At 44.1% G+C, this 23,943-nt stretch overlaps 1 protein-coding gene across 5 annotated transcripts; it reads right to left on the bottom strand.

Moving 5' to 3' along the window:
* Nucleotides 1-2,032: 2,032 nt before the first annotated feature.
* On the bottom strand, nt 2,033-21,952 carry LOC118398119 (GON-4-like protein). Of its 5 annotated transcripts, none has more exons than XM_052470340.1 (29): nt 21,803-21,952; nt 21,226-21,321; nt 20,281-20,564; nt 20,045-20,152; nt 19,450-19,655; nt 19,177-19,251; nt 19,013-19,063; nt 18,865-18,930; nt 18,646-18,741; nt 18,238-18,354; nt 17,848-18,042; nt 16,174-16,372; nt 14,258-14,359; nt 14,120-14,160; nt 13,846-13,964; nt 13,253-13,463; nt 12,521-12,607; nt 12,005-12,362; nt 11,658-11,808; nt 10,108-10,258; nt 9,667-9,783; nt 6,585-7,823; nt 6,381-6,465; nt 5,802-5,983; nt 4,441-4,638; nt 4,139-4,282; nt 3,628-3,950; nt 3,022-3,124; nt 2,033-2,818 (listed from the first exon to the last, which is right to left on the bottom strand). In XM_052470340.1, exons 3-29 carry the CDS (start codon nt 20,552-20,554, stop codon nt 2,699-2,701), a joined length of 5,118 nt encoding a protein of 1,705 aa, XP_052326300.1. In that variant the 5' UTR covers nt 20,555-20,564; nt 21,226-21,321; nt 21,803-21,952; the 3' UTR covers nt 2,033-2,698. The 5 variants fall into 5 exon arrangements, with proteins under 5 accessions (XP_052326300.1, XP_052326299.1, XP_052326302.1 ...); XM_052470339.1 differs by having other exon boundaries at nt 21,226-21,383; nt 21,803-21,949; XM_052470342.1 differs by having other exon boundaries at nt 18,880-18,930; nt 21,226-21,923.
* Between the last annotated feature and the right edge of the window lie 1,991 nt (nt 21,953-23,943).

The following is a 23,943-nucleotide window of genomic DNA, read 5'->3' as shown; positions in this document are numbered from 1 at the left end:
AAACTCTCCCCTCACCCAGAAGTCCCCTAACCCGCAAATTGTGCATTTAAAAACTCCCTGGATTTACAAAAGAAAATTAATTGATTGCAGGTTGTCTGGCTGTAGAACCACAGAGGAAGACTGTATTTATCTGGTTTCGGCTCTGAGATCAAACCCTTCACACCTGAAAGAGCTGGACCCGAGTTACAATCACCCAGGCGACTCTAGAGTGAAGCAGCTCTCTGCTGTACTAGAAGATCCACACAGTATGCTGAAGAAACTCAGGTAAACTCAAAAGAACAAGCAAAACCTTGATACTGAAGAAAATATTTTTACCATCTCGGGGTTTCTGAGCTTCTGTAACCAATTATATTGACTGAATCTAAATCACTGACCAGGCCTTCGATTTTCTCCACAGAGTGGAACATGGTGAGGAATGCAGGGCCAAAGCAGAGATGAGAAAATATAAGTCTGTGCTAGATAGGAATTACAATAAAATGTGGGCTACAAGTAGTCAAACAAAACATTTTACACATTAACGTGAGATAATTTGTACAATTTTGTATAAAGTAAATCAAACTGGCTCAGTTGTGTTCCGTTTACCCAAACACAAAGCCTGACACTAGCCATTTTTCTTATTGCCCTCAAACTTGTCTGTAAATGCCTGTCTGCTCAGTCTGGACCCAAACAGTGCACCCACACCTGTCAAGCTCAAAGGGGAACTGAGAGGTGACGCGAAACGTAGAGAACCAGCAACCTCTTGATCACCCATAAATACTTCAGCACTGTCGCCAAGTTCTGGGCAAAGAGTTTCTGACTTCACGCTGTTACTGGGAAATAGAGTGGAGCAGGACGAACGTTGACATCGGAGCCACATATAAAAAGAATCAACAGGAAAGGAGAGGGCTCGGAAAGCATGATCAGGATGAATAACAAGTCCTTTAGCTTGGTCTGTCATCGTGAAGGCAATCACTTCTGTCACAATGGGAGGATCATTAAAATAGCCGCTCCACTTCCTCCCTCAAAAGGATTTGGGGTGTGTCTGGACTGGCCGGCTGGCACTCTAGCCTTCTACATTGGTCGCCAGTGACGCAGCGACCCACCTGCATACATTCCACACCACGTTTACCGAGCCCCTCCATCCCACGTTTGGAGTTTACATGGGCTCAAAGCTGACACTTTGCCAGTTTGACTAGAGTCAATCAGCATATATTCAGTGCATACAGAGTAGTATATTACATATGAGATGTGACAGTAAAATATGTCTACTGTAGTCCATCTGCTGTATTGCATTGTACCAATTGTGTATATATTAGTTTAAGTTACTGCTGACCTCACAATCTTTTGGATATTGTTAGGTTCTAATTCTCAGAGTAAACTCAGACAATATATATATATATATCATAAGGTGAATGCACCAATTTGTAAGTCGCTCTGGATAAGAGCGTCTGCTAAATGACTTAAATGTAAATGTAAATGAAAGCTTAAACCAAGTTAATTATTCCCAGAGAATCAATACAGCTGCATTAGACAACGACATTTCACACAAGCACTGATATTTAACCCTTTCTCATAGGTCGAGTCTCCTCCTACACATCTGAGTAGCCAACGCATCGCTGTTGCTAGACAGAACCTTAGTGATAACGGTTCTTCCTCACTTCATCTGACCTCTACCCCAAAGTGCTCACTCCCCAATTCAAGGCTCTCATGGTGATTGGTACCAGACTGTGTGTCTCTTCTCCTCTCATAAGATCCCTGATGGCTAACAATAACAGATCCTGACAATGTAAACGTTATACATTACCCTCTCTCCCTCAGTGACATGAATAAGTACATTTCATTCTCAGAACCCAACAATACAGATAATAAAACTACTGTATAGTATATGAATGTTATTTTTCAGTCTGTTCTGGAAACTACAACTTTTAATTTATTTTTTAAATAGTCAAAACACTGCTCTTGAACCATTCATAATAAGGCCTACTTAATGGTTGGTGTCATAGAACAGCAATAAAAAGATCCCTGAATGAAAAAAAAACAGTCTGGTTGTCCATTATGTAAAACAATTATGTACACTTTATTCAAACAGTCATACTAGCAACCAGCAAAGCATCTGACTGTCCAGTATCAGTCAATCTGTGTCATAATGAAAACACTACAGTTGGCAATCAATTGTCCATTTTCATCCCTTTTTTTACATTTCAGCAGAATTTACTTCAACATGATTGTGCTATAGTCTACACTGATTCTTACTGTGCAATGTGTTTCTCTTAATTGTGATTTGGAAGGCCCTCAGGAGCTCTTCCAATATTACTTGTAGCCGGATACAGCTCTAAGACCTCTTGCACATCTTATGTGCTTTTCTCCTTCATACATTCAAGAGGGGTTGGATTTCACATTTCAGCACCTCATAACACTAGGAACCTCATGGCCTGAACACATTAACACATTTGGAACCCTTGTACTTTGTCTATGCATACTAGCACAGAAACGAGTCCTGGCCGTGTCTTAATGGCCCCTGCATCTGCAAAATCAATGGGAGACTTACCCATATTTCTGCACCTTCAGTAGTGTTGAGTCAGAGGAAGCACAGTCAAGTGCCAACCAAGTTTTTAGAGATTGGTCAAGCGCTCCTCCTTTTCTGTGGCTTAGACTGCAGTTTGTCAATCCTGCTGACTAAGTGTTATTACGGTATTGTTCCACTGGTGTTGGGTCCTGCTCAGTCCGGGTCTGGCTCTCTGCTGCTGGTTGGCTCTGTGTCACTGACCTCCTCGTCGGAGTACACCCGCTCGGTGGAGGAGCGGAAAAGGTGCATGAGATCCTGGAAACGGGCACAAACCTAGAGGGAACACATTTAGGAGAGTTACGGTAAAGGAATCATTTAAAAAATGTTTTTTAAAGAGTTAGCTCCTCCAACATGACGAGGTAATGTTTCATAGACGGGGGTGGTGCCATAACTAAGTGGAAAAGGACCCATGACAGATCAGACTATTACTCTGTTGCAGCCGCTCTATAAAAAGACGCTACGCTTCTCTCTCTCACCTCATTGGCTGTCTTGTTGCCAAGTTGGGCGGAGACGGCTTCAAAAGTTATTTTATTTGCTCCCTTCTGCTGACAGGCGGTCAAGATGGCACGGTCCGCCTCCCTGTTACAAACAACGAAAACAAAGCAAGATTGAACAAATTTAAATTGTGAAATATCTATTTGTCAATATACCAGAATGATACAATACACTTTGCATCACACTCCTTAAAGCGGTAAGCAGAAGTCAAAACAATAACAAAGAGTTTTCCATGCCACTGTTTTGGGAAAAAGCTACAGGATGGGCCTGGAGAAATGTAACCACTCAAATTCATTGACAAAGCTATGGATGCAAGAACTAAAAATCAATGAGAACATAGTAGTTGTAATGATGTTTTGAAGCTATACCGTGTTTGTTTACATTTACTTTGTTTACAAACATAGGCGTAAACAAGTTTCTATTTTGGGTTCTGAGGATGGATGACCGTTGAACTCATGTGGCATTTCTAAGTTATAGTCTTCAAGAATCAAATGGGTACATATTCATTTACAAGTCAAAAAAGTTGATGTAGCAACTGCAGATTGCTCCTTTAAATGAGCATACAACAGAAGGACAGTGGCTCTAACCTGGTCCAGAGGATGACTTTCTCTCCACTGGGTGTAAGTGAGATGTTTTTGGCACAGACTGAGGACTCCGGGTGGGTGTAGTGATCCCCCTCTTTCTCCTTCACTTGTGTGGCTTTTGGGGTTTTAGTGCCTTGGCATCTCTTAGGTTTATTTGCTGCTGATGACTTCTGGGAAGTGGAGATTGTGTTGGTCACATCACCACGGCCTCTGTTCTCAGTCTGACATTGCAGCGAGGGCCGTAAGTGGAGCTCGTTGAAAAACACCCAGAATTCACCCTGCAGGTGGGTGTGACCTCGGAGAAGGTTGGCTATCTGGGCCTTCACCTGAAAGATAAAGAGAGACATTTAATGTTCTTATCTACCATCTCTCGAATCTGAAAAATAACTACGATATTTCCCTCCTTTCTGCTTGGCTAGATTTGATAATAATGATGTTATACTGCTGTTTTCCACGACAGTTAGAACAGTGTGCGCATGTGAGTGTGAAATCAATGTAGCACTTCCTAGCACACCTCCTTGATTCCAGCAGGACTGAGAGTAGGGCCTCCTTGAAGGACGCTCACTATCTTGCGGTAGTGGGAGGAGTTTTCCCCAAAGCTCAACTCCAGTTGTCGCAGGAAGTGCCGGCTACGCTCAAACGCCTGCTGCTCTGACAGCTACGGCAGGGGGAGGAGAAGGAATATTAACACCCTGACCTCTGTCTGTCACACACAAATAAGAGTTCGTTTTGATGTAATCACAGCCAAACACAGGTAATGGACGAGTTTCAAAGTGTATATTTTCAAAGTGTATAGGAGGCCAAGCCAGCACATACCAGTCCACACTCCTGGGCTTGTTCGGGATGGAGGAAGGCAGCAAAGTCTCGGAGAAGCTCCGGCCACTCGTTCAGAACAGGTTTAAGCCTCATGAAGAGTTCCACGGAGGTGTGCCCATCTCCGTCCTGCTCAAACTCATAGAGTACCTCCAGAAACTCCTCCACGCGCCCTGGCACCTCCTGCAGGGCATGGCACACCTGGTCATAGAGCAGAAGAGAGTTATATAGTAGGATATGCAGAGAGTTATATTTGCAGTAGGATTAAGGATTTCTTAAATCCTCTTAGGTGGTTAAATTCCCTATATAGAGGATGTGGGGCGGTTCTGGACCCATTCCAACTGACATTTTGGTATACAAAGCACTATGTGAATGTCGTAGGGTCCCGTTCCTTATAGTGCCAGAACCCCCCCGTGCTGCCACTCTCAGCAGAGCGGACTTGAAGTGTCAGGTTTCAGACCCCACATTTGCATAGGGAGTGACGTCGCATCTTCGGGCCTATCCAGACAAAGAACTGATTTGCTCTTCCTCTAAGTAACTGATATTCTCAGCCAGATTTAGAGCTCGCATACATGTAGTAACTCATTTCAAAGAATTGAAACAAGACCACATTCTCTTGGTCACAGGAGGACGAAATTACTGTTTAAAAGCCAAAGTTGTAATGAATCTGCACACATTTGAACGGCGTCTCTGCGCCACTCAGTGAACGTTTGGGAGAAATGTATCCGTCGTCAGTTATATGAAATTGTGGCAATATTGTCATGTCACTAAGTATGGTCATATTTATTTGACTGTTGTAAAAAAAGAAATCTTATAGCAAGTTGTTTCTAATTTGCCATCATATTAAGAAAGCATGTTATTCACTTCAAGCCCTATTGCCTCACTTTTGTTGAATAGGGGGTAAATCTTGATTTCTTTCATAATATTTGAGTATGGGTTCTCAAAGTGACTACAGCTCAGCAATTTATAAAACAACATGTACCAGAAAGGAGTTCCAGACCTTTCTAAAAACCACACAACAGTTATTGTTTATGACCAACCCATGAAAATAATGAAGTTTGGGTATGTCTATTTAGGCAGAAATATAAATTATGTTGACGAGAGGGTGGCTATAACTGTGAATAGCGCCACAATGTATTGCATGGTGATGCACTGCATGCAATTGGAAGCTGCCTTATTCCGATGTAGTTTCGCAATGAATGCCACCCAGTACAATTCAACTCATTTTTTGGGCCAACTTCACCCAATTAGAGGGCTGTTCATCAGACAGAAAATGTAGCCCAAAGCCTTTGCAGCCTTTTAAGCACCTTGGGTGCGAGAAATGCGCTTTATAAATAAAATGAATCATCATCATCATCATTTACCCTGTTGAGATAATGCTGAGCGAAGCCTATTTCCTTCTTCTCCCTCAGGGGGTCGCTGTCGAGTAAGTTGTCATGGTCGTAGATGATCGGTAGTCTTTTGGATAACCCCTTGCTGCCGACTACTCCAGTGTGATGCTGCTCGTGCCTCGAGCTAGGAGGGTTGGGGCTACTACTATGGCATTCTGGGAAGTACAAATCAAATCCAGCAGGTGTGGTTAGATGGGAGAAGAGGAGGACTCCCCAATTCCAAATAGACCCCTAGGACTTTGTAGAAATCTGAAAGGATTTAATAGCATTGACATATTTCATGAACTTATGTGCAGCGTTTCCCCCTTACGCATTTAGCAGCGGAGCACCGCCGCCAAATCGTGGCCGCCACTGCAAGAAATGTAATAAAGTTTTATTTACAATGTAGATATATAGATGTATGCCCCTGGAAGACCCCAAAATCGGCCACCCCGCATAGGAAGACCCCACCCTTCCTAACTCTGTCACTGCCGCTGAAAAAAAAACAAGGGGGGGAAAAAAAGAACTGTGTCCATCCATGTTGTGGCGTTTAAAGATTGGTGGGAAGCTAACCTGAGGATGTGCCTGATTGTTCACCCTCTTCCAAGTCCTCTGACCTCCCCCCTGACGCCAGCCATGACAGTTTCTCCATCGTCTCCTACAAAGAAAGATAACACACAAACCCAACCTATGAGACGTGTGACGTGTAAATAACTTGGCAAATAAAACGTATTCATATGTTCATGTAATATCAATGTCTCGCATGACCTCACTCACCTGCAGCTCTGGCACAGACAATGTGGACTCCTCAGAAGCTGGTGACATCACTTCCTCTTCCTCCTGATCTCCGTCTCCCCTTCCCTCTTCACCCTCCCACTCTCCGTCCCCCATGTCCGACGGCCCGGGCGATAGGTTCAGCGTTATCGCTTGCCCCTCTGACTCCTCAGAGGGGTCAGCGGAGTCAACGCTCCCCGGGGGGCTGGCAGAGGACTCCGACAGGGCCAGGAGGGGCATATCATAATCACCTCCATCCTCGTCCCTCTCATCCACCCCCTCTTCCTCCATTACAACTGTGACATAGTCGTATGGGGTCAGAGCCTGGTCCAGGGCAGGTGGTTCCGTGGAGGCTGAAGGCTGGGGCTTACCCTGACTCTTCAGGCTGCTTTTAGGTTTCTTTGTCACCCGCCGCCGGCTCATCCTGGAGGATTTTTTCTTGAATTGTTCGATAGGAGTCGTAGTAGAGACCGAGGTTTGGGTTTCGGTAACAGTGGATGCTGTTCTACTACTCATGTGGGGCAACAAAAGGAGGTTTGCGCCACTGTTGGGGGCCACGGTATTCAGGTTTGTTTGGGGAGGGATCTTGTTGTTAGGTGGAGGGGCTGGCAGCAGCCTGGGCAGCCTGCGGAGGTTGGCGAATGTGCTGAACTTCCGAGCAACCAGGTCTTTGGCCAATGGAGCGAAATGTGACAACCGGGAGGCCAACACCCTGGCGGATGGGGCAGGGCAAAGGACAGCTGCGGGCACTGGGGCAGGCAAATTGAGGATGACGTGCAGGGGCTTCTGGGAAGGTTTGGGTTGAGGCTTGAGGGGACGTTTCAGATGAGGCTTGGTGGGATGATGAAGAGAAGGAGGTTTGGATGTTGCAGGCTGGATGGGCCGCAGTTTGTGGTGGGCCATGCACTGCTGAATCACAGCACCTGTCTGGGAATTATTTTCAGAGGATGTAGTTCCACTTCCCAGACTCTGGGTGGCGTTGTGCGATACAGCCAGGGACAGTGAGAGGTCACAGGGTGGTGGACGGTGCCAGCGCCTGAAGCCGCAGCGCTGGAATGAAAGGCTGTCGGGGAGTTGGGGCGGGTAGCGAGTCCCGGGAGGGAAGCTGTAGTCCAAAGTTCTGGAGGAACTGAAGAGAAGACTGACGAGTGGGGCTTTCTTTGATTGACAGGCCGACATGGCTTCTGTATCCGGCGAGCTGTTGAGTTCCCTGATTGCCTCGTAGATATAAGGCAAACTTCTCTGTAGGAACAGAACATTTATTTAAATCAATATTAACTATTTAGCTGGTTCCTGAAATGTTATCCTTTATCCAAAATAAATGTACTTTCATCTTCACTGAAATAAAGAAACTTCCAGTCCAAAACAACCTTTATTTTTAGAATATCTGACAATAATAAGCATAGGCAATATGGTGGAATCTCTCCTAGGACAAATGGAAGTCTAGGTGGCCAACAATATACAGTGGCAAGAAAAAGTGAACCCTTTGGAATTACCTGGATTTCTGCATAAATTGGTCATAACATTTGATCTGATCTTCATCTAAGTCACAACAATAGACAAACAGAGTCTGCTTCAGAGGTTAAACTAATAACACACAAATTATTGTATTTTTCTTGCCTATATTGAATACATAATTTAAACATTAAGTGTAGGTCGGGAAAAGTATGTGAAACCCTAGGCTAATTACTTCTTCAAAAGCTAATTGGAGTCAGGAGTCCGCTAACCAAAGAGACGAGATTGGAGATGTTGATTAGAACTGTCCTGCCCCATTAAAAAAAGAAAAAACACACCTCACAAAATTTGAGTTTGCTATTCACAAAAAGCATTGCCTGATGTGAACCATGCCTTGAACAAAGGAGATATCAGATGACCTAAGATTAAGAATTGTTGACTTTGATAAAGCTGGAAAGGGTTACAAAAGTATCTCTAAAAGCCTTGATGTTCATCAGTCCATCAGCACTGTTGCTACTCTCCCTAGGAGTGGCCGTCCTGCAAGAGCACAGCGCAGAATGCTCAATGAGGTTAAGAAGAATCCTAGTGTCAGCTAATGACTTACAGTAATCTCTAAAACATGCAAACATCTCTGTTGACGAGTCTACGATACATAAAACACTGAACAAGAATGGTGTTCATGGGAGGACACCACAGAATAAGCCATTGCTGTCCAAAAAAAAAAAAACACTGCTTCACATCTAAAGTTCGCAAAAGGACACCTGAATGTTCCCCAGCGCTACTGGCAAAATATTATTTGGACAGATGAAACTACAGTTGAGTTGTTTAGAAGGAACACACAATACTATGTGTGGAGAAAAAAAAGGCACAGCACACCAACATCAAAACCTCATCCAAACTATAAAGTATGGTGGAGGGAGCATCATGGTTTGGGACTAATTTGCTGCCTCAGAGCCTGGACAGCTTGGTATCATTGACGGGAAATTATTTTCCCAAGTTTATCAAGACATTTTGCAATGGAATGTTAGGCTATCGGTCTGCGAATTGAAACTCAACAGAAGTTGGGTGATGTAACAGGACAAGGATCCAAAACACATAAGTAAATCAACAACGGAATGGCTTCAACAGAAGAAAATACACCTTCTGGAGTGGCCCAGTCAGAGTCCTGACCTCAACCCGATTGAGATGCTGTGGCATGACCTCGAGAGAGCAGTTCACACCAGACATCCCAAGAATGTTGCTGAACTGAAACAGGTTTGTAAAGAGGAATAATACAAAATTCCTCCTGACCGTTGTGCAGATCTGATCCGCAACTACAGAAAACGTTTGGTTGACATTATTGCTGCCAAAGGAGGGTCAACCAGTTATTAAATCCAAGGGTTCACATACTTTTCCCACCCTGCACTGTGAATGTTTACACGGTGTTCAATAAAGACATGAAAACGTATAGTTTGTGTGTTATTAGTTTAAGCAGACTGTGTTTGTCTATTGTTGTGACTTAGGTGATGAGAACACATTATGACCAATTTATGCAGAAATCCAGGTAATTCCAAAGGGTTCACATACTTTTTCTTGCCACTGTAGGTACTAACTATCATAGGTGTTGAAGTATTCTATATGTAGTTGGTACCCTCAGCCATCCGGGCATGGCTCTCTCCTCTCTCTCCACTGAAGGGCGCAGGTCACCCGGCTTCACTCGGTCACAGGCCACCGGCATGGGAAGGACCACTTTCTGGAGCTGGTAGGCCTTTTAGTAAAAAAGTTTGTAAAAGAGTTTGTAGGTCTTTAAGTTAAAAATTATTATAATAATTGTTTAAAAAAGACATGGGGATGAGGTCCATTCATTCATATCGTTTATGGTCAGCGCTAATGTTAGTTGAGTATTAGTTCATGTTAGTGGATATGTGGACAAATATGTGGATCACTCCCTCTCCTGGATAAAAGAACAGGTCCCAGTTAAGGAAACAACTAACTAGAAACTAGTAATTTACAACTAACCCAAACTATAAACAGTCGCCCTAATACATTTACTTCAGTAATAGTGTATATAATTTGTATATCCGGGTCCTACCTTGATGACGTTGTTGGGATGGGTGTGTTTACACTTCTCCATAATGTGGTCACGGAGCTGAGAGACCCTCTTGGCGCGGAGCAGGTAGTGACACAGCAGTTCCTTGGGCTGGAGGGTCTCCCCCAGGTTTCTCAGGCCCAGGACGATCAGGCTGGGAAAACAAGATGGCAGAGAGTAAAGGACTCAGCCTACGGACTTAGTTAATTTGTCAGCGAGTTATTAACACATATAAAAAGCATGCAGAAATCAAATTAATTTTAGATTTCAAGTTAACGTACTACGGAAACAAAATGTGTTTAGGACAAGGTGTGCATTTAAAAGAGCATACACAGTACACTGAATAAAAATATAACCGCAACATTTAAGTGTTGGTCCCATGTTTCATGAGCTGAAATAAAATATCCCAGAAAATGCTAATTTCTCAAAAATGGTGCGCACAAATTTGTTTACATCCCTTTTATTGAACATTTCTCCTTTGCCAAGATAATTTATCCAGCTGACAGGTGTGGCATATCAAGAAGCTGATTAAACAGCATGTTCATTACACAGGTGCACCTTGTGCTGGGGACAATAAAATGGCCACTAAAATGTGCATTTTTGTCACAACACAATGTCAAAGATGTAAGAAGTTGAGGAAGTGTGCAATTGGCTTGCTGACTGCAGAAATGTCTACCAGAGCCGTTGCCAGAGAATGTAATGTTAATTTCTCTACCATAAGCTGCCTCCAACGTCATTTTAGAGAATTTGGAAGTACGTTCAAACGGCTTCACAACCGCAGACCACGTGCATGGCGTTGTGTGTGCGAGCGGTTTGCTGATGTTAACCTTATGAACAGAGTGCCCTATGGTGGAGATGGGGTTATGGTATGGGCAGGCATAAGCTACTAACAACAAACTGCATTTTATTAATGTAAATTTGAATGCCCATTGTCGTGCCATTCATCCACTGCCATGACCTCATGTTTCAGGATGATAATGCACAGCCCCATGTCGCAAGGATCTGTAAACTATTCCTGGAAGCTGAAAATGTCCCAGTTCTTCCATGGACTGCATACTCACCAGAAATGTCACACATTGAGCATGTTTGTGATGCTCTGGATCGACAACATGTTCCAGTTCCCGACCAATATCCAGCAACTTCGCATAGCCATTGAAGAGGAGTGGTACAACATTCCACAGGCCACAATCAAGAACCTGATCAACTCTATGTGAAAGAGATGTGTCACGCTGCATGAGGCAACACCAGATACTGACTGGTTTTCTGATCCACACCGCTACCTTTTTTTAATGGCATCTTTGACCAACAGATGCATATCTGTATTCCAAGTCATGTGAAATCCATAGATTAGGGCCTAATGCATTTATTTCAATTGATTGATTTACTTATATTAAGTGTAACTCAGTAAAATATTTGAATTGTTTGCATGTTGTGTTCATATTTTTGTCCAGTATAATATGGGTATTCCATGAGGAATCAGATACAATATGGGCATTAAAAGGAGGTTATAACATTTGGGCATAATATTGGGATTCTAAAAAGGTCCTTCTTACCAGTCCTCTCCTGCGGTGAACATGCTGACTGAGCGAGCGGAGTGCAGGGCTGGGTCCAGGCTGACATGGGGCAGTAGCTCAGGGTACAGGAACACCGGCCGTGTGGCAAACAGCCATGCCAGCTGGGGTGGCATCGACGGGTGCTTCCGGACTGGCAAAGTGGTAACACACAACAAACCAGTTAGAGTGAGAGAGATTAATTAAACATGAATTAGGCCTACATCCTGAATGAGATAAAACATTTTCAACTGAGAAGGGTACATTGTAATTCAATTTAGTAAATTAGAAATCATCTTTACCCCATCGATTTGACTATCATCATGGCTCTCATGCATGCACATGCTTACCTCTCCTGCATGTTCGTGGCTCGTTAGGGGCTTCCTGGTAAGGGATTGGGGACAGTCTGATCTCCTCCAGTAGTGACAGTGCCCCCTGTAGGTTACAGGCTCTGAACACACTGGTAAAGCATGTCTCCACTGGGCCCTGGGTCAACTCCCCACGCTGGGTCAACTCCCCACGCTGGGTCAACTCCCCACGCTGGGTCAACTCCCCACGCTGGGTCAACTCCCCACGCTGGGCCAACTCCCCACGCTGGGTCAACTCCCCACGCTGGGCCAACTCCCCACGCTGGGCCAACTCCCCACGCTGGGCCAACTCCCCACGCTGGGCCAACTCCCCACGCTGGGCAAACATCTGTAACTCCATCTGTGAGTGATGAGAGTGATAGAGAGTGATGGAGAGTTAGCGAGAGAGACAGAGATATGGTGGGAGTATCAGAGAGAGAGAGAACGAAAGTATATTTAGAAGTTGGTGCAGCTAAAGGCACTAGTGAAAGTGGGTTTGTCAGTATGTTTCTCTCTCACCAGGAACTGCTTGGTGGTGGCTGCTTCACTCTGCAGTGCAGCCACTGGGCTGGTTAACATATGGACCTGGGTCAGGAGCTGGACGTGCTGCAGACGGAGAAAAATACAGTAATTACCGACCGAAAGACAAACAAAGGTAGTCTTCATTGTGGATCCTTGACCAGGATCTCACTACCTAGGTTTTGATTTAGATGTTTGTTTTGACCAGGTTTGGCTCATCAAGATAAAAGCTCAATCACAAAATATTGAGCATAAAGCAGGGTCCGGATTAATTCCAATTTCATTTAAAATTCCAATTGAATTCTTGAATTCACTCATGGAGTGGAGAATTGGCATTGAATTCAATTTTGGGTTAGAATTGAATTTGTAAAATAGTTTAACCTTTGGAATTGAATAATTGTACATTTCCCAGATAATGGAATTAATGCACTTAGTATATGAAATGTACTGCAGTATTTGTTTTTAATTAGTTAAACGTGCATTCCTATATTTCCAGCTAGGCTGTCTGAACAGTCACATGATCAGCCTGAAAGCCTGAGGGAATTTAATTTGAATTTGTTGAATTGTTGGGGATAATATTGAATTGGGAATAGAATTCTTAGAATTTAGACAGCATTGGAATTGAATTCTCTGAATTCAAAGACTGATCTGGAATTTGAATTGAATGAATTTACAGGGAGAGGGAATTTAATTTGTGGAATTAACCCTAACACAAAGCCAAGGACCCCAGACCTGCTGGACTTGCTGCTGCAGCTGGAGTCTCTGGTGGTGGGACAGGGTGGGGGTGAATGGAGGCGGGGGCTCTCGGGGCTTGGTGATGAGGGCCCTGGGGACCAACAGGCCCTGGCTCTCCAGCAGGGCCCGGCGACGCCGGATGGCGTCCAGCTGCTCCTTCACCGTACGGTAGCGCCCTGCCGTCACCTCCGCCATGGGGTCCTCCAACCTAGGGATCAAAGGTCAAACTGGGTCAGCTATACATAAGTCAAATCAGAGGAGGTTGAAAGTTGTCACTGTGTGGGTGAGTAGACGGTATAAAGGTTGTGATTAGAGGTTGAAATCAATATACAGAATTCAGTTTCACAACTGAACTGATAGAATGTTATTCACTATTTATTCCTCGTGTCACCATTTCTATTTTTGTACCTTTATCTCTGCATTGTTGAAAAAGGACCCGTAAGTAAGCATTTCACTGTTAGTCTACACAACTGTCATTTACAAAGCATGTTACAATTAAACGTTTTTGATAAATGGAATTATTTACTTGGGAAGATGCCCGTGTAACAAACAACATCAGAACAGTGTGTATAGGAAGTGGATACACCTACGGGATATCTGGCGGGGTGTTGAATGTGGGTGTCCCCAGGGCAGGTGCCTCTTCCTCCCTCTCCTCCTCTTCCTCGTGTCCCTCCCCATCTTGCTCCTGAGCAGTCAGCTCATCCTGGAACTGGAGCACACACACACAGAGATAAACGATACATAGACAACCACACAACATACCAAACACAGAGGGGTAAAGAAAGGACACATAGAAGGGGTGTTTGGAGGGAAAGAGAGGGGAGACAAAAGAAACAGACAAACAACACACAGATCCTCTCTTACTGTCTCAAACAACTCCTCCATCAACTGGTTCACTTCCTTTTCTGTGGGAGAGAAAGAAAAAAAAAGGGAGATGAGGGTCAATGCCTGACAGTCACAGCCTAGATAAATTGACTCCATCTCATCACCATGGTAACTCACTGGTGATGCGGACGGCTCGGTCATTACGGTAATCCTCCACGTCGGGTTCGTCGATCTCCGCCAGGAAGTTATACTCAGGATCATCATCATCATCGCCTTCCTCTAAAAAAACAAGTAAAAAAGAAGGAGAGAACATCGAGAAAGAGGATCAGAGTGCAAGAGTGAGAGTAAGTGAGAAGAAGCAGCTCAATATTAGGAAGGTGTCCTTAACGTTTTGTACACTCAGTCTAGATCAGGGATGGACAACTCCAGCCCTCAGGGGTCTGGTTGGCGTCACTTTTCCCTCAGCCCTACAGTGGGGCATAAAAAGTATTTAGTCAGCCACCAATTGTGCAAGTTCTCCCACTTAAAAAGATGAGAGAGGCCTGTAATTTTCATCATAGGCACACTTCAACTATGACAGACAAAATGAGAAAAACTTTATTTGCAAATTATGGTGGAAAATAAGTATTTGGTCACCTACAAACAAGCAAGATTTCTGGCTCTCACAGACCTGTAACAACTTCTTTAAGAGGCTCCTCTGTCCTCCACTCGTAACCTGTATTAATGGCACCTGTTTGAACTTGTTATCAGTATAACAGACACCTGTCCACAACCTCAAACAGTCACACTCCAAACTCCACTATGGCCAAGACCAAAGAGCTGTCAAAGGACACCAGAAACAAAATGTAGACCTGCACCAGGCTGGGAAGACTGAATCTGCAATAGGTAAGCAGCTTGGTTTGAAGAAATCAACTGTGGGAGCAATTATTAGGAAATGGAAGACATACAAGACCACTGATAATCTCCCTCGATCTGGGGCTCCACGCAAGATCTCACCCCGTGGGGTCAAAATGATCACAAGAACGGTGAGCAAAAATCCCAGAACCACACAGGGGGACCTAGTGAATGACCTGCAGAGAGCTGGGACCAAAGTAACAAAGCTTACCATCAGTAACACACTACGCCGCCAGGGACTCAAATCCTGCAGTGCCAGACGTGTCCCCCTGCTTAAGCCAGTACATGTCCAGGCCCGTCTGAAGTTTGCTAGAGAGCATTTGGATGATCCAGAAGAAGATTGGGAGAATGTCATATGGTCAGATGAAACCAAAATATAACTTTTTGGTAAAAACTCAACTCGTCGTGTTTGGAGGACAAAGAATGCTGAGTTGCATCCAAAGAATACCATACCTACTGTGAAGCATGGGGGTGGAAACATCATGCTTTGGGGCTGTTTTTCTGCAAAAGGACCAGGACGACTGATCCGTGTAAAGGAAAGAATGAATGGGGCCATGTCTCGTGAGATTTTGAGTGAAAACCTTCCATCAGCAAGGGCATTGAAGATGAAACGTGGCTGGGTCTTTCAGCATGACAATGATACCAAACACACCGCCCGGGCAACGAAGGAGTGGCTTCGTAAGAAGCATTTCAAGGTCCTGGAGTGGCCTAGCCAGTCTCCAGATCTCAACCCCATAGAAAATCTTTGGAGGGAGTTGAAAGTCCGTGTTGCCCAGCAACAGCCCCAAAACATCACTGCTCTAGAGGAGATCTGAATGGAGGACTGGGCCAAAATACCAGCAACAGTGTGTGAAAACCTTGAAGACTTACAGAAAACATTTGACCTCTGTCATTGCCAACAAAGGGTATATAACAAAGTATTGAGATAAACTTTTGTTCTTGACCAAATACTTATTTTCCACCAACATTTGCAAATAAATTAATTAAAAATCCTACAATGTGATTTTCTGGATTTTTTTTCTCATTTTGTCTGTCATAGTTGAAGTGTACCTATCATGAAAATTACAGGCCTCTCATCTTTTTAAGTGGGAGAACTTGCACAATTGTTGGCTGACTAAATACGTTTTTGCCCCACTATATATCTAACACAAACTAAAGACCAGGGATAGGTGATTATTACTCTAACGCCACCCCCTCACCATCGTTGTACATGTCAGAGGTCATGATGCCCTGCAGCCAGTGGGTCCACTCGGGGTCCTCGGGGGCGGAGTCACACCCGTACATGTCGGGCGTGATGTCAGGGGCACAGAGCTCTGCCTCCAACTGGCCCATGGGGACGTCCCGGAGGGGCCTCTTGGAGCGGGTACGACACGCCATCAGACCGTCCGCCAGGGGTGGCTGTGAGAGTGGTAGGGAGACAACGGGGATGAAGGAAGAGGGGGAACAGAGAGCGAAAGCTTGAGGTTAGCAGTGCAAAGTCCGGTAAATCTCCAAGCATGTCTTTGGACAGGTAGTTCAGGTAGCACCTTCGGTTTCACGTTTCAAAATGTTTTCCCTGTTTCAAGCCTACTGAACAGGACCCGGAAAGCAGAAATCTCTATCACATTCCATTCTAAATCTATGAGCACTGCATTGATGGGTTGCGTCTAGCAGGAGCCATTATCTGGATTGGGTGGTGGGCGATTCCACGCCAGGATAGGCCGAAAATATTTCAGATTGTTCTGGCAATTCTCAAATAGAAACGTCATTGGGAGGAAAGATGTTAGATGTTCATCCCCCTTGGGTTGTGCCGTGGCGGAGATCTTTGTGGGCTATACTCGGCCTTGTCTCAGGATGGTAAGTTGGTGGTTGAAGATATCCCTCTAGTGGTGTGGGGGCTGTGCTTTGGCAAAGTGGGTGGGGTTATATCCTTCCTGTTTGGCCCTGTCCGGGAGTGTCCTCGGATGGGGCCACAGTGTCTCCTGACCCCTCCTGTCTCAGCCTCCAGTATTTATGCTGCAGTAGTTTATGTGTCGGGGGGCTAGGGTCAGTTTGTTATATCTGGAGTACTTCCTCCTGTCCTATCCGGTGTCCTGTGTGAATTTAAGTATGCTCTCTCTAATTCTCTCTTTCTTTCTCTCTCGGAGGACCTGAGCCCTAGGACCATGCCTCAAGACTACCTGACATGACTCCTTGCTGTCCCCAGTCCACCTGGCCGTGCTGTTGCTCCAGTTAACTGTTCTGCCTGTGATTATTATTATTTGACCATGCTGGTCATTTATGAACATTTGAACATCTTGGCCATGTTCCGTTATAATCTCCACCCGGCACAGCCAGAAGAGGACTGGCCAGAAATTGACAGATCATTAACGAATTACAGCCCACTGCATATTCAGCAAATCACCAGTAGAGGGAGTTCCCTTTGAATCTATTTTCCCATTCACTGTGTTGGGGGTGCTCATAAAATTAAATCATAACTTCAAAATTATGCTAGCACAAGCCCACTCTGGAAATTTTATGTACTTACAGTATATTGTTCCAATGAATATGTTTTAAAGTTACAGAATCAAAATGGGTACTTTAGAGATATTAATATTCAAATGTTGAATAAATGTATATTTCAGAATCTAGACTTCATATTGCAGAGCAAATAATGAGTTTAATGACACCGATGTCATCTGTATCATGTACGGTTCACAGATTATAAGGTCTTACAGAAAGTATGTACAGTATAGGCCTAAAAGTAGCCTAAAATAGCCACTTTAATCATGATTTTCAACAACAAAAAAGTTTGTGATACAAATGTAAAAAAACAAAACATGTCAAACATCATTCCTCCCAATTAAGTTTCTATGTGAGAATTGCCAGAACAATCTGAGATATGGCCCTGGTACCTGGTAGGGCTCCAGGCAGACTGTGCCGATGGCCAGCTCCTCCTCCACGGCATGAAGCTTCTCCAGGAAGCTGAATTCTGGAGGGGCCCTGGTGGTATAGAATCCCTGTGGGCCAGAGGAGGAGGGCTGGGGGGGAGGAGGAGGGCCCATGGGGACAACCTCCACCTTTAGGTGTCTGGACCTGCTATGATTGACCTGGGAGGAAATGAGTTATGAGATATCAACATTGAAATGCATCTCACAAGAATATAATAATAACATATTATGCTACTTACAAAAGGCAATATTCTGTATATTATTAATTTTTACATAAAAAAACAAAATGCTTATACATATTTTATTGCTTGAGGCAAAAATACAAATATTTAAAATTGTATTGAAGTGTGTCACCTGCATGGGGCTGCAGCTCCTGTCGTTGTCCCACTCTGTGTGTATTTTCCTGTGGAAGCCTCCTCTGATTCCCCTTGGAGACGAGGCCGTGCTCTCCATGTCACTTTCCTGAAATGTCTACACACACAAAGTCCATCACAGTCATTTCAATATATTAGAGATACAGAGACACACGAAGGATTTTCTATTTATTTAAAGTATTGGCACATCCAATCATAATGTATCTATGACCACTTACAATCATTTACTGTTGCCATTCTAAAGTTGACAAAGCTGAACTACTTTGTTTTGCTTTTTTAACCACACAATTCTGTACGCATGATGAACGCCTCCCAATGTATGCAACAACAAAATAAAACATGTTCAGTCCACTAGCTAACACAGAGCCCAATCCTATGAATCTTATACATCTTCCGCTGTCTCGTCCTCCTCCTCTTCGTCGGGGCAGTACTCTTCATCAGAGGAGTCTTCCTCCGCTAATTGAATGTCCACAAACTGTGGTGCCTGAAAACGGAGAAAAAAAAAAAGAAACAGACAAGCACTTCAGCCCTTTCTAGTTGGGAGCCACACTTTCCAGTCAGGTAATGAGTGTTTAATACTACTTTCATAGCAGTACAATGGTGGTACCTTCTCTTTATTGACCTTTTTGATGGGGGACATGTTCCAAGTGGGAATGACCTGAAATAACAAAGACTGAATTACAAGAGACTCAATAGCAAAACAGAAATCTAAATGTACGTTAAAAAACACACACACTAAAAGGCAGTGAACTCACCACTCCTTTTTCTATCACCTCCTTGAATTTGGAACGTGTCATCTTGGGCTCCTAAGAGAGATGAGAAAGATGTTGAATGAAAGTGCACACAGAGACTTGAACGTGTCAATTCTCAACTGGAAAAGTCTTCATTAGGACATGGATATGCAATGGTTGACACTCACAAAGACAGGCACGGCCTCCGTCTCATTGATGGCAGCTTTCATCATGGCCACCACATGCTCATTGGTGATCACTTCCTGTGGTTCAAAAGGTAAAAAAGGTTTCAAACCAGGCTTACAGTCAGCCTGTCTGTATTTGTCTGTCAGTCTATGTGCACTATATGAGAGGTTGTAGGCAAATTGCTATTGTAGGAAATTGACACGCGTCCACAGTCCACATTAACTGTGTAAGAAACATTGGCTAGGTTGCAGCTATTGGCTCCCCTCTGCACTCACGTGAATGATGTTGCGGACATTGGCGGTGGTCAGGTTATGTTGTCTGGACTTGTTCTCCAGCTCACGGTCCAGCTCTCTGTCAATCTCCAGATCGGGACCGGCCACTTCTTGCTGTCTTTCTCCCACCTCTCTGTCCGCAGCTCTCTTCTTCCTCTTAACCCCTCCCTTCTTCCTGCTGCCCTTGTGTACCCCGCCATGCCTTTCATCTGACAGAAAGAGAGAGTCAATCAGTCTTGAACTCCAACAGTATGCTTTACTCACGCCCCCTACCTGGAGCTGCAGGTAGCCTAGTGGTTAGAGCATTGGGCCAGTAACCGAAAGGTTGGTGGATCGAATCCCCGAGCTGCCGTTCTGCCCCTGAACAAGGCAGTTAACCCACTGTTCCTGGGCTGTCATTGTAAATAAGAATGTATTCTTTACTGACTTGCCTAGTTAAATAAAGGTCTTTTTTTTATTTTTTTATCAAAGGAAAATAGTTAGCTGAGGGGTCATTTTGTACTGTTCCTAACCTTGTTCATGTTGTATACAAGATGCGAGTACCGTTTCAGGATCAGTTGCTAAGGGTGGCCAGTTAATATATATAGGTTTTCCTCACCCATAGTGATGACCAGGTCAGTGTCTGTATCCTCTTCTGTCTGAGGGGGGCACTGTGCAGGGCTGCACTGGACAGCCTCCTCGTCATTCGCTACCTGACCTGGAGATCCTGCAAAGACAAGAGACTCCCTTATTTACCTATATATCAAATGCTTAGGTAGGACACACAAAACAGATAAAACGTATCATGAAAGCTAAGTGTGATGCGAGACCTACTCTCCTTTGCCCCCTACTTACCCTCAGCAACAAGAAGGTCCACGCTGGGACCCTGGCCAAGCAGGCTTTGACTCTTGAACCTGGGAGACCGTCTCCATGGCGACGAAGTCCCATGGACCTCCAGGCCTCTCTCCTCCTTGGAAGTGGTAACAATTGCACTGGCCTCTGTTGTGAGTGGTGATGATGCATTGTGGGATGCTGGTGGTCTTATAGACTGTGGTTTCTCTGTCCTAATAGATTTGTCAGGGCGACCTTTGAGAGAGCTGGAGTTGCGTTTGCGGACCAGATTCATCATGTAGTACCACCTGTGAGATTAATTGAGAACAAGCATGACAAGGCTTTATGGTTGGGCATGTATTACTAGTCTAAAGTGTCTTCCTGTCCTTGTCATATGGACCCTTTGATTGGCACTGGTCTGACAATATGTGGGGGAAGCCATAGGGCAGAATAGAATATCCTTGCTAGTCAGTATAAGATTATTAGATTTGACCTGTTCAGTTGTCAGCTCAGATTGGACGAGGGAGAGGAATGAGATGCACACTGTTTTGTACACATATAGGCACTACTCCTACTAATATTAGCTAACACTCAAAGCTAACATGTCAATACTTATCTGCTCAGCTCCTTTTGTGAAGCACTTACGTTAACTATCAGACCTCGCTATGTAACATAGCTAGTTAGAGGTAGTATGTATGAAGACGTTTGCATACCGTTAGCTTTAGTTGAAAGATGTTAGCTGTTACTGAGTGAGTGGTGTTGGCTATGGCACTGTCAGTGGCATCAATCATCATCACGCTTGTTGTTGTGTTGTGACGGCAAGCAAGCTAAGCTAGCTAAGTAGCTAATAAACTACCTTCGCTAATAGCCTGGCAATCATTCTCAACAGGACAACAAACTAATTTTACACATAGCTAATACTATGTTGAAATTAATTGGTGAATATGAATTTACGAAACATTATCTTACCCGCCACAACACTGCTAGCTCCATCAGCGGTAAACGATGAAACCTGCAACAAACGGTCTGTTTCCTTCCTTCTTCTTCGTCGTCGATAAGGTTTAACTGTGGTTGGCGTCCCAAAAATATTGCATTACCGCCACCTACTAGACTGCCCTTTTATTTAGCTTGAAAAATAAATAAACAAATACCCTACCATTTAACACTACACTCATACAAATAAAAATTACTTCAATAAATAAAAACACTTTAAATCTATTTAGTCCTATCTCAGACCAACAACCTGAAAAACTATTCTGATGTCAAGTCTCACACACTCAAATACCTCTCTGCAGCTGCCACCACAATCTCAATTTTCTGCGACTTACGTTCCATCCCTGCAGTACAGTTGATAACCATTGCTATGAATGCTAAAAATCCAATCTTACATATATCACTTGTTGGCCTATCTCTCTGTACTGGTAGAGATCTACTATTCATACCATTCCTCACAGGATCCCTCCCCTTGACCCAACTCAACCTGCCTCTCTCACACAGGACATTTCTGATCCTCAGGCCAATGGGCACCCTTACAATTAACACATACCACTAATTTCCCCAATGCCACACATTCCTTTGTCTCATGCCCTTCTGCGCACAACATTATGTTTCCAGGTGTAACACAATCATGTTCTTCTTCTTGTTCTTCTTGTTCTTGTTCTTGTTCTTCTTCTTCTTCTTCTTCTTCTTCTTCTTCTTCTATGATATCATGGCGGTCCGCAAACAATTGTTTAAGTACATGCTGCCACCTACTGTGCTGGAATGTACGATCAATGTACCTGTCCAATTCTGTGCTTCCATGAAAATAAAATACAAATAAATCCCTACTAACTTATTCCCCTCACCAACCCCATTAACCTTTATATCAAACTGAAACATTCCACCCATAGGATTGTTCAACATGTCAACAACCATTTCAACAGTAACATTGTTACCCCCAATATCTATTTTGCTGTCTCCACAATAACCTTCAAACTGGCATTTCTGTTTTCCACAAATTGATAACCTTACCAATAAAAGCTATGAAGTCAACTTTATTTATTATCAAAGTGTCATTTGACACCACACATTCATAACAAGATTTCTGGCCTCGAAACCACGCCAGGACCATCAGAAGCACCTACCCCGACAGTAGGTCCATCTAGTACAGGAGCAGTCATGGAAGCTTCATCAGTCTGACAGTAGGGCCACATAGTACAGGAGCAGTCATGGAAGCTTCATCAGCCTGACAGTAGGTCCACCTAGTACAGGAGCAGTCATGGAAGCTTCATCAGTCTGACAGTAGGTCCATCTAGTACAGGAGCAGTCATGGAAGCTTCATCAGTCTGACAGTAGGGCCACCTAGTACAGGAGCAGTCATGGAAGCTTCATCAGTCTGACAGTAGGTCCACCTAGTACAGGAGCAGTCATGGAAGCTTCATCAGTCTGACAGTAGGGCCACATAGTACAGGAGCAGTCATGGAAGCTTCATCAGCCTGACAGTAGGTCCACCTAGTACAGGAGCAGTCATGGAAGCTTCATCAGTCTGACAGTAGGTCCATCTAGTACAGGAGCAGTCATGGAAGCTTCATCAGTCTGACAGTAGGGCCACATAGTACAGGAGCAGTCATGGAAGCTTCATCAGCCTGACAGTAGGTCCACCTAGTACAGGAGCAGTCATGGAAGCTTCATCAGTCTGACAGTAGGTCCACCTAGTACAGGAGCAGTCATGGAAGCTTCATCAGTCTGACAGTAGGTCCACCTAGTACAGGAGCAGTCATGGAAGCTTCATCAGTCTGACAGTAGGTCCACCTAGTACAGGAGCAGTCATGGAAGCTTCATTAGTCTGACAGTAGGTCCACCTAGTACAGGAGCAGTCATGGAAGCTCCATTAGTCTGACAGTAGGTCCACCTAGTACAGGAGCAGTCATGGAAGCTCCATCATTCCACATTGTAGTTACACAAATCTGCCTTACAGCCTCTGCATACGAAACATCATAACTAATTCTATATCTCTGAGCCTCTCTAGCTGCTCTCTGCACCTGGCATCCACCAAATACTGCACCATGCCCCCCCCACACACACATTCACCATAATCATGTTCCCCTCCGCACTTGGCACATATTTTCCTTTCTTTACATTGAACAGCTACATGTCCCATTCTTTATGGCATATATTATTATTTTTAAAACACTGCAATGGGGATGGAGACCAATTCTCATACATTGAAACTAAGGAATCCTATCTGTACTTTCCCAGGCATAACCTTCTCAAACCTCAACAGCACTGATAGGCTTCCACTTCTTTGACCCTCTTTCCTACTGATCAACCTTTTGGTCTCAATCACTCTTCCTCCCTTCACATGTTCTTTAATATCATCTGTGGACATAGATATTGGGACCCCAGCGATGACTCCCCTCAATCTGGCGTAAACACCAGGGACATGTCTTTTAATTTTCTTCTCATTAAGCTTTTCCATTTTCACAATCTTCTATTGCTGAGCCTGGCTACCACAACATATGAACAATATACCATTTCCAATTAACTGAGCTAATTTGACTTCACCTCTTTCTCTATGGCATTAGTTATTCGGATAGGGTGTAAATGAGGCCCTGTGGTCTCATCATTTCTATTGTGTTATTGACAGTATGTTTGTTTATCCCATGTGTAACTCTGTGTTGTTTGTGTCGCACTGCTTTGCTTTATCTT

This window comes from Oncorhynchus keta, chromosome 19, assembly GCF_023373465.1.
Source record: "Oncorhynchus keta strain PuntledgeMale-10-30-2019 chromosome 19, Oket_V2, whole genome shotgun sequence".
Taxonomy (NCBI): domain Eukaryota; kingdom Metazoa; phylum Chordata; class Actinopteri; order Salmoniformes; family Salmonidae; genus Oncorhynchus; species Oncorhynchus keta.
Note: the sequence above shows the minus strand (reverse complement) of the source record. Positions and strands in the feature narration are given on the sequence as shown.

Bases quoted from the DNA above. Each gene is read 5' to 3' on its own strand.
- LOC118398119 (XM_052470340.1), bottom strand. From the start codon at position 20,554: ATGATGAATCTGGTCCGCAAACGCAACTCCAGCTCTCTCAAAGGTCGC. The intron at 18,043-18,237 runs GTGACACACTTC...ATTTCCTCCCAG, and splicing joins GGAGCTGCAGCCCCATGCAG to GTCAATCATAGCAGGTCCAG. The intron at 9,784-10,107 runs GTAGGACCCGGA...TTTTACTAAAAG, and splicing joins ATCCCAACAACGTCATCAAG to GCCTACCAGCTCCAGAAAGT.